General features: G+C 55.1%; 1 protein-coding gene across 1 annotated transcript; it reads left to right on the top strand.

Moving 5' to 3' along the window:
* The first annotated feature begins 3,369 nt into the window (after positions 1 to 3,369).
* ADGRG5 (adhesion G protein-coupled receptor G5) lies at positions 3,370 to 9,631 on the top strand. Its single transcript, XM_012730593.1, has 10 exons — positions 3,370 to 3,388; positions 3,496 to 3,652; positions 4,145 to 4,239; positions 4,910 to 5,048; positions 6,439 to 6,591; positions 7,293 to 7,414; positions 7,633 to 7,901; positions 8,528 to 8,645; positions 8,894 to 9,171; positions 9,531 to 9,631. The coding sequence occupies exons 1-10, from the start codon at positions 3,372 to 3,374 to the stop codon at positions 9,629 to 9,631; spliced, it is 1,449 nt and encodes a 482-aa protein (XP_012586047.1). The 5' UTR covers positions 3,370 to 3,371.
* The last annotated feature ends 773 nt before the right edge of the window (positions 9,632 to 10,404 follow it).

The following is a 10,404-nucleotide window of genomic DNA, read 5'->3' as shown; positions in this document are numbered from 1 at the left end:
TATTTTGAATTTTGTGGCTCTTCCTTTTTGAAGTTTGTGACCAGTTTTGTGACTTTGCTCCCCACGAGGGGAGGGAACTTAGCATTTCCTCATCTCCATCCTGTCTGTATGGCTTTGTTTTGATTTGCTGAAGTCTGAGCTACAAATGTTTACATAAAATGAAACTCAACTTTTTGAGAGCAGTTTTTTTTTATAATATAATAGTTTATTTTTACATCATTTTGTACCTTTTTTTTTTTCATCTCAATTGTAATCCCCGTGGGTTTCCCATCACCGAGCCACCCGTGTGCCATTACCATAGTCCTGTGCACTTCCCTTCCCCCCCCGCCCCTGTTTTTTATCCCATTCCCCACTCCACCCCCACAAAATGTCTCTGGTATATGGCTGTTGATTATTCTTATTATCTTCCTGCCTGGTCCATTATATTCCTGCTATGAGCGAAACCATCCAGTGTTTTTCTTTCTCTTTCTGGTTATCTCACTAAGCATGATCTTTTCCAGCTCCATCCAAGTTGCTGCAAAAGACATGTGTTTCCCTTTTTTGGTTGCCGAGTAATATTCCATTGTATATATGTACCACATCTTTTTATTCCAGTCATCTACTTTTGGGCATTTGGGCTGCTTCCATGTTTTTCCAATTGTAAATAAAGCAGCAATAAACATGGGGGTGCAAGTATCTTTTTCAATTAGTGTTTTTGTGTCTTTTGGGTAGAGACCTAGGAGTGGGATTGCTGGGTCGTAGGGAAGCTCCATGTTTAGCAGTTTGAGGAACCTCCAAACAGTTTTCCATAGTGGTTGTACTAGTTTGTATTCCTACCAGCAGTGCAGGAGAGTTCCTTTTTCTCCACATCCTCGCCAACATTTGTTGTTACTAGTTGTTTGAAGATGTGCCATTCTCACAGGGGTGAGGTGATATCTCATTGTGGTTTTAATTTGCATCTCCCTTATTAGAGTGATGTTGAACATTTTTTCATATGCTTGTTGGCCATCTGCATTTCCTCTTTGGAGAAGTGTCTTTTTAGCTCTTCTGCCCATTTTTTGATGGGGTTGTTTATTTTTGTTGAGTTTCGTCAGTTCTCCGTATATTTTTGTGATCAGTCCTTTATCACTGCTTTTGTGTGAGAAAATGTTTTCCCAATTAGTCGGCTGTCCCCACAAGATTTTTTTGAAGTCATATATTTGTTTGCAAATATTTTCTTCCTGTCGGTACCTAGTATTTTCTCTCTCTCTCTTTTTTAAAAAGATTTATTTGTGCATACAGAACTGAAGTACAGGCCAGAGTTACAGGAGCAGTGAGAGGCTTCACCCAAGACAGAGTGGGGAGCAGAACAGGCAGGTTGACAAAGCACACTGCTGAGGGGAGCAGTGGGCGGGTCAAGAGAGGTCTGCTGCGCCATGTGGGTCACTTCTGGGGCGAGCGGGAATCGAACTGTGCTGAAGCTGCTTTTACTTCTTAGTGCTGTGCTTTAACCCACTGTGCCACCAGGGTGGGCCCCTCATTCTCTTTTAATAGATACCCTCAAAAACCAGAAGTTTAATTCCTTTTTTGTTTAAAGATTTTTATATATTTGTTTTTGCATAGAAGAACTGGGATATAGGCCAGGGGTGAGAGCAGTGAGAGGATTCACCAGAGACAGAGTGGGGAGCAGAACAGGCAGATCGACGAAGTACACTGCTGAGAGGAGCAGCAGGTGATACAGGAGAGGTCTGCTGCACCATGTGGGTCAGTTCCCTGGCTGGGGGTCCAACTCAGGCCCTCATGGTGATAGTACTGAGACTTAACCCGTAGGCCACCAGGGAGGCTCATGAGAATTTTTAGACTAAAACTCAATTCCTTTCATAAAGCACTATTCATATTACTTATTACTTTTTGAACAATCTTTGATGGTTTGTGCCTTTCAAAGAATTTTGCCATCTAAGTTGTATAGTTTATCATCATAGATTGTTACTGTTTCCCTTTAACTTTTTCATGTCATAGTTTCTTTAGTGACACTCCCTCTTTTATTGCTAATATTGACAGCTGTGTCTGCTTCTTTTTTTCTGGATCATTCTGGTTAGAGATTTATCAATTTTATTAACTTGTTCAAATAACTGGTTTTTGGTTTTATTGATTTTTCTCTATTTGGCTACTTTTTATTTCATTGATTTAAGCTCATCTCAGTATTTTCTTCCTTCTGCTTACTTTGCGCTTAATTTGTTCTCCTTTGAATGCTTTTATTTCATTATTTTTCTATTCTCTTTCTTTGGAGGAAGAAAATGAGACCAGGAGGGATAGACCTTTGCCTGAGGTCACACAGGGGTCAACAACAGGGCTGCACAGGGTTCCTGCTTGCCTGTGCCCAAGCACCTTCCCCCGGGTTGGGTCTGTACCCCTGGGAAGCCCCCAGAGAGATCTCATTCTGGGAGGGGCGCACCTCCAGTGGTGAGCTGATCAGGGCAGTGCGTCACAGAAACCCAGCAGCCTCGAGAGAGCAGTGCCCTTTGCTGTCCAAGCCTGGGCTCCCGTCTGAAATGCACCATCCAGTAAGAGGGTGGCAATCGATGGATGAATCCTTTGCCCCTTCTCCAGGCCAGGAGCCATTTCCTGGAGGAGCCGGAGTGCAGGGATGGACCGCAGCGGGGTCCTCCTCCTGTGCCTGTGCCTCCTGGTGTCTCAGAGCAGGACAGAGGGTAAGAGGGCTGTGCTGAAGTGGGGGTCCTTGCCCCTGACTGCTGTGTGGAAGGTAGAGGCCTGAAACCCAGAGAGATGGAGAAGGGGGCGCTGGGGTCTCCTGGGAAAGCAACAAGGGAGAGTTAGAGATGGGGTCCCAGAGGCGGTGGGTGGGGACGGCACTACAGACAGGCTGTACTGACTGCACTCCCCACAGAGCTACCCAGAGAGCCAATGGAGTGGATGCGCAAAATGGAGCTGGCACCCATAACCCGGAACCCCTTACTTCCTTCTGAGTGAGTGGGTGTCCCTCCTCACCTCCCAGAGTCAGCTGTGTCACGCCCCCCACCTCCAGCTTACAGCCTGAATCAGGGGCCCCGGGGTAGAGTCCAGCGTAGGGTACCAGCCTGCGTTTATTCATCACACACTTACTGAGCAGCTGGAGATGGCCTCACAGTTCACTAGAGCAGGACCCTTCACCGTGAAACTAGGTGCAGGATCGTGGGTCTCCCTGTTTTCCAGGAAGGGACTTGAGGACTTAGACTGGGCTCTCCGGAGTCTGTGGCCCAAGGGCTGAGCACTTTTGGGTGAGAGGTCAGTACTGATATCTGACTAGGTAAGCGCAGGGGTGGTGGACTCACCTTACACAGTCAGCAGCAGGGAGCAGGCAAGGAAGTCTTCTCGGAGGAGGTGTCAACAAACCAGGACCTGAACAAGAACTCATGGGAGGCAGGACTAGGTGAGGTGGGGAGGTATGTGTGTGCAAAGGCCCAGAGGTTGGGGTAGCCTGGGTGTGGAGTGGGGGAGGCATCTAGAGCCCCTCTCTGCCCACTGTCTTGCCCTCAGACTCATCCAGGGCCTGGAGAACAGCCTGCTGAGCTTGAACTTCAGTGCTTCCAACGTCAGCTTGATGACAGACAATATCCATAGCCTCGCCTTCAAGCTGAACTGTGCATTTGCCGGCCTCTCTCTGAGCAGCACCGCTCAGAAGCATACCTCCCAGGTAGGGAGAGGGGTGGGGGGACTGGTTTCTTCCACCCCAGACACCCTCTAGGACTTTCCCCATGTTCCATGGGCCTCCCCACACTCCATCCAGACTCCACCTTAACTGGTTGTGAGGGGCCTGCATGACAAAGGGGGGAAATTTCTAGACTCTCCTGGGAGCTCCTCCTCCCTTTGTAGGTCCCTGAGGGGAGGCAGCAGTAGGAGAGGCCAGCAAAGCCTGGCTCCTTGAGGCCCCTGGCTCAATCCCTGCTGACTGGAGGGGTGCTGGGGGTGAGCTGCTCCCCCCCAGGGGTCCCAGGTGGGCTGAAGCAGCCTGGGACCTCCGGGAGTTTGGAGGAGGCACAGTCTGGGAGGAGAGTCCTTGGAAGGGAATCCCCTAGGCTGAGGTCTGCAGGTTTCACAGCTATTGGGGCGGTGATGGTTGGGGCTTGGGGCGTTTGGGGTCAGGGCGGAAGCCTGAGCCCAGGCCCAGCAGTCTGTGGCTCTCCAGGCCCGGGCCCAGCACGCCATGCAGTTCCCTGCCGAGCTGACCCAGCGCGCCTGCAAGAACCCGGCCAGGGATCTGCGTCTCATCTGCATCTACTTCTTCAACAACTTTTTCTTCCACATCAGTGCCAGGGTGAGCCAAGAGAGGGCCGTTCCTGTCCCCTGTCTGGGGCACTCCTGGTATCCATGCCACCACCAGCTTCCTGGCGGGACCAGCCCAACCCTCTGTGCAAGCAGAGCCAGCCCCCGCTTGCCCTGCCCCGGCCTGAGCTTAGTGCGCTGGCAGGGGAGCAGTCACCCGTGCAAACTATACCTGCTGCGACCCTGTCCCTAGGGGAGACAGACACAAAGGTGGCAAGATCCCCGCAGACACAAAGGCGGCAAGATCCCCGTCGGCAGAGAATTCTCTGTCTTGAATCTAGACAAGGACGTTCAGGCTTAGTTTTAACTCAAGGTTGAGGATGACCTTAGAGATACAAAACCGTGGATGAGTTGGTGTGGAGTTGGGGTTGTTCCCAATTTAGGGGGGCTTTTGGAGGAGGTGTCTTTTCACTTTGACTTCGAAAGTGAGTTAGGATGGTGTGGGTGTTGTGGGGTGGGGGCCATTAGGCTGGAAGGCATTCGACAAAGGGAAGAAGAACAAGTGGGTGGGGGCTGCTTTCCAGGAGTTGGGGGCACAGCCAGGCTGGCCCTGGGGAGCACGCCCCTGTACTCATCCAGGGAAGAGGCGCTGGAGAAGAGGCTCTCCTCATCCATGTCCCCTGCAGTCTTCTCTTCTGCTGTTCTTCCAGAGTGGCGGCAACACGTTTCTGCTCAATAACTATATCCTCGGTGCCCGGCTGGGACAGGAACAAGTGAAAAACCTCAACGAGCCCATCAACATCAGCTTCTGGCACAACCACAGTCAGGTACATTTGGGGGGGGCGCCCCTATTTCCATCCCTGCTTCTCTGTGGCTGTTCTGTTGAGCTTTGGTTTAACCAAACCTGAACCTGTGGAACCATCTTGGGAGCATACTGTTTTAAACTCATCACCTTGAAAATTCCTGCCAAGGAAATAGCGAGAGACATTTAGTCCCCTCATTAGCTGGAATTCTCTGAGTGGCAAACGATAGAAAAGCCACTGAAGCAGCCAGAACACAGAAGAGAATTTAGTGGCTTTTGTAAATGAAATGTGAGGGACCAGCTTCAGGTATGGCTCGATCCAGGGGATGACCTGACGTCACTACGACTGGGCCTGTCTCCGGCTCAGCAGTGTTTTCCTGCCTTGGGTCTCCACTCTGGCAAGATGGCAGCTAAAGTGATGGCCTTCTTCCCTGCAGGCACCTTTGCAAAACTGGATCCCAGAGTGGAGTCCTAAAGGTCCAGTGAGTCATGTGTCCATCCCTGGGCCATCACTGTGCTCAGGGACAGATGTGTGGACCAGCTAGGCCTGCGTCACCTGGCCACTGGTCTGGGCTGGATTTAGCTGACTGCCATTGGGGAAGGGGCGGGCTCTCAAGGGATGTGCAGGTGCCACTCCTGAAGAAGGGAGAAGGGCTTCTGGGGGTCACAAGTCCTGATGCCTCTGCCCATCTGTCCTGGCACTCCAGAGCACTGTGCTCTGGCCCCATCTCCCCGTCAGCCTCTGCATCCCAGGAAGGCTCTGGTTCCTCTTCCCACCCTCTCCTTTGACTCCTCTGGCTTCGACGCCTGCGGTTCCCTCCCTCATGGAGTGCGCCTGCTCCATGTCTGTGGAAATCCACCATGTCTTCGCTGCCTCAGTGTCTTGACAGTCCCTTCCCTGCCCAGGGCTGCTCTGGCCCTTCTACCGTGATTTTCCTTGGTGCTGTCTGTCATTCTCCCCCGACCCCTTCACCCACGTTGCTTGATATCAGGGAGGTCTGTGGCTGAGTAGTCTCCCCACTGGGTTGGGTATGGGCCTCGGTTTTCCTCATGAGGGAGAGGATGGGGGGCAGCGGATTGTGGAGCCCCGCGTGTAGGTGAGAGCTGGGAAGACAAGGTTCTCGATGCTTTTAGTTTTCCACCATCCCCTTGTGACTTGGGTATGGGCTTACATTTGGCAGGTGGATAAACTCAGGCTCTGAGCAGTTCTGCAACTTTCCCAGGTCTTCTCAGAGTCCACGGTGGCAGCGGGGCTGGGATCTGGGTCTGTGAGATGCCAAAGTCTAGCCAGTGCCTAGGACATTGTTGATAAGGGTGCAGTTGAGTCACCTGTGACCCCCCAGTTTTCAGTCTCTGATCCTACAGGCCTTCCCTTGAATCTCTCGGATGCGCTCAATGCCAGTGTCTCTCCTCAGAAAGACTATATACCGACTTGTGTCTTCTGGAAGGAAAACATGAGCCGGGACAACTGGGGGTTCTGGAGCTCCGAGGGCTGTCGCACAGAGCAGCCCTCATCTTCCCAAGTGCTCTGCCGCTGCAGCCACCTCACCTACTTTGCTGTCCTCATGGTACGTCTACAGCCAGCCTCAGTGAGGGGGTCAGAACTGCAGAGGGGCCGTGTCCAGGGCAAAAGGCAAAGTCTGATGCAAGGGACAGAAAACCCAATTCAAATGTGTATAAGAAGGAACAGCAGTGACACCTAGGGATCTGTGGTCCTGAAAAGGCTGGGTAAGCTTCAGGCATGGCTTGATCCAGGGGCTCAATGCCACAAGACCCTGGACTCTGTTGTGCTTGCTTTGTGCTAGCAGGCTCTCCCCATGGGATAATAATGTGGTTTCCAGCAGTTCTAGACTTATGTCCCGCTAGCTTTTAGGCCAGTAGAATGAGTTTTACCCAATTCTGCTACCCAAAGTCTTGGAATTGAGTCCCACCACAGCAGACTGTATCACCATGTGTCATCCATTAACCAGTCAGTGTGGGCAGGAGGAGGGAGGCCTCCTACCGGCCAGGCCTGGTGCACCTGTCCTTGCAGTGGGGTAGTGGTAGGTCCCCTATGTGCACCGAATGAGGGACGGGGGTCCTCAATGAGGGACGAAAGTGGAATTGGGAGTGGGAGAGTGTTTGTCTGCCATGACTCTTTCTAAGCCAAGATCAGAGCTAGGATTGTGGGGCCAGGAGGTTTGGGGCTCAGGCCTTAGTGGTCTGTCCAGCTGAGCCAGGGAAGGCAGGTCCATGCCTCTGGCCTCTGGCTCCCCCTCTCTCCCCACAGCAAATCGCCCAGTCCACAGTCCCTGAAAAGCTGCTGAACACCCTCACGACCATCTCCATCGTGGGCTGCAGCATCTCCGTCGTGGCCTCGCTGCTCAGCTTTGGGCTGCACTTCCACAACAGGTACCCCGCCCCGGCTGGCCCTGCCCTCCTTTGTGGCTCAGCACCCTTCCTTTTCCCCACTTGGCTCCCCAGAGGGGGAGGCGTCTTACAGGCTGGAGGCTGCTTGGTCTCTGTCCCCGTCGACCTCAGGGCCCCTGTCACTTGTATGTGTGTGAGCTCAGGGGTGGCACGGCCTGGTGATGGCTCCAGGCCACTGAGGGCCGTGCTCCCGGCCGCAGGAAGCAGAAGGACGCCACGACGCGGATCCACATGAACTTGCTTGCCTCCGTGCTGTTCCTGAACGTCGCCTTCCTGCTGAGCCCCACGCTGGCCGGGCCGTCTGTACCCAGGCCCATGTGCACAGCTCTGGCCGCCATCCTGCACTGGGCGCTGCTCAGCTGCTTCACCTGGATGGCCATCGAAGGCTTCAACCTCTACATTTTCCTCGGACGAGTCTACAACACATACTTCCGCCGATATGTACTCAAGCTCTGTCTGGTGGGCTGGGGTAAGCATCGCTCCCGCCCTTCCTCCTTCCCAAGGCTTCCAGCCAAGAGGGCGCCCGGCCCTTCCTGGCCTCCTGTTTGTCTTGCTCTGCCTCTAGGTGACCACACTATCGCTGCCACCCCAACACGGCCACATCCCACCCTGCTTCCCTCCAACTTCACCACCACCACTTTCGCCAGATCCACTCCAACCCCACCGTCACCTCCATCACCTCTGTCTCTGTCACCGCCGTCACAGCCACCACCACGTCGGTTACGTTCCCACCGCCCTCTCCAGCATCGCCACCATCCTCATCCTGTCTTCGCCACCGTCAGGGGGCACTTCTGTCACTTTTTAACCCCTTTATTACCTCAGTGTCCCCACCCTTTTGTCCACCACCTCCCCAGTGTGGCCACTGCTCTCCCACCCGCACCCCCCAGCGAGCAGCCCTCTGCAAGACTCCAGGCTAGCGCTCTGACACAGGGCTGCAGGCCAGGCCCGCGAGCTCCCAGCAGGCTGTCTCACACCGCCAGCCCCTGCGCTTCTGATAGGAAGCCTCAAGGACCCGTGCTATGGCCCAGCGGTGGGTCAGCTGTGACCCATCTCTGAGCTCTCCCGACAGGTGCTGAGCCTCTGTCCCCCCTTCAGGGCTCCCTACCTTCCTTGTACTGCTCCTGCTTGCCAGCGAGGACTCAGTGTATGGACGCCACCAGGTCACCATCTCTGACAGCCCGGGAAACAGCACGGGCCTCCAGAGCCAGTTCATGTGAGTGTCCACGTGGCTGCGGCAGGCTCTGGCTTTGCATAAGGGCCCCCTGGGGCTCTGGACCGGGTGTCTGCAGGATGTGGCGTCGGCAGGGGCAGAGAGAAGGCACGGCTTAGACGGGGGTGCTTTCCAGGGGGCTTTGCCACAGCCTTCCTCAGGCTCTCAGCCTGTGGCAGGGCAGGCTGGCGTCTGAGGCCGCTGCCCCTGGCCGGGGCAGCCACGCCACCGCCGGCATGTGACCTCTGCAGGTGCTGGCTGCAGAGCAACACGGTGCACGCTGTGCTGGTCATGGGCTACAGCAGCCTCACGTGCCTCTTCAACCTGGCGGTGCTGGTCTGGGTGCAGTGGCTCCTGTGCAGGCTGCGGGCGCGGACGGCGGTGCAGGGCACCAGGGCCTGCCAGGACACAGTCACTGTGCTGGGCCTCACGGTGCTGCTGGGCACCACCTGGGTCTTGGGCTTCTTCTCCTATGGCGTCTTCCTGTTGCCCCAGCTCTTCCTCTTCACCATCTTCAACTCGCTCTACGGTAGGCGGCCTGGAGGGAGCCAGGGGCGGTGTGCTTCCGGTAGGGCTTTGGATGATGGGAGTGGGACAAACTGGGGTTCAGATCCCGCCCATGATTCCCGCCCGGTGTCTAACCAGAGTGGGGGTGTATCAGCTTATGCAGGGAACCCCACCTCTGGCTTGTACAAGGGCACCCTATGGGCTTGTGGTCCACCGGGTTTCTAGCTCTTAAGCTCTGGCCAACTGGCCTTGAACTGTGAGAGATTCGTGAGTCTCTCCTGGGCCCGGGGCGGGGTGGTGGGGTGGGAGGCTGCTCACGCCAGCTCAGGGGTTCCTGGAGTCTGGGGGAGCATGCTCCACTGACCAGCCCTCTGCCTGCAGGTTTCTTCCTCTTCCTGTGGTTCTGGTCCCAGAAGAGCCGCTCAGCAGCGGGGGCAGAGACTGAAATGGAGACATTCAACTCCTCCCGGACAGTGCAGTAGTCTCTTCTCCTGGGCAGGGACCTCCGGCCTGGCAGGCTGCTGTGGGCCAGGGCTCTGGCGCTCACTGGAGAAGGTGGCAGGCCCACTGGACATGAGGCCTCTCCACCTCCATGGCCTCCCAGGCCCAGAGGTGGGGTTGTGCTGTGTCCAAGGGTGGTGTGCTCAGCGCAGGTCCAGCCCCGTCTGGGATGGCAAACCTTTCCCTGGTGCCTGGCCCTGCTGGCCTGTGGGCAGAGTGCTGGCTAGGGGGCTGAGGCCTTGAAGGACCTGACTTGGAGGCTCACTTATGACTCATCTTGGACCTGCCGTTTCTCTCTCACTCGTGATCTCCACGTCTGTGATCTTATGGCAGGTGACTGATTCTGCCTAGCCCAAGAGCTTTGTGAAGACGGGAGGCAGGTCCCACTGGGGTGGGCTTCCCGCCCTGACATGTCCCCTTTTCTCCACCTGGGGGTGGGGTCTCAGTCAGCCCCTCCTGGAAGCATGTGCTGTGCTCTATCATCCTCTTTTGGGAAGAACATACCTCATCCTGGCTCCCTGGCCCGGCGCCCCCAACCCCGAGCTTTGAGACCTACCCAGTGTCTGAGACCTTCCCAGTCTATCTTGCTCAAGGTTCTTCCTCTTTTCCTGATGACTCCACCTCCAAACCCACCGTCCACAAAAGACCAGCTTCTCCACCACTGCTCTGATTCCCCTCTACCTGAGGCAGCGGGGCCCTGATGACGTGGCTATCTCATGACCGGGTAGGACTGACTCTCCAGGTGGAGGTGAGG

This window comes from Condylura cristata, unplaced genomic scaffold, assembly GCF_000260355.1.
Source record: "Condylura cristata isolate star-nosed mole 26May11 unplaced genomic scaffold, ConCri1.0 scaffold00028, whole genome shotgun sequence".
Classification (NCBI taxonomy): Eukaryota; Metazoa; Chordata; class Mammalia; order Eulipotyphla; family Talpidae; genus Condylura; species Condylura cristata.
This window is presented reverse-complemented; position numbering and strand designations above follow the sequence as displayed.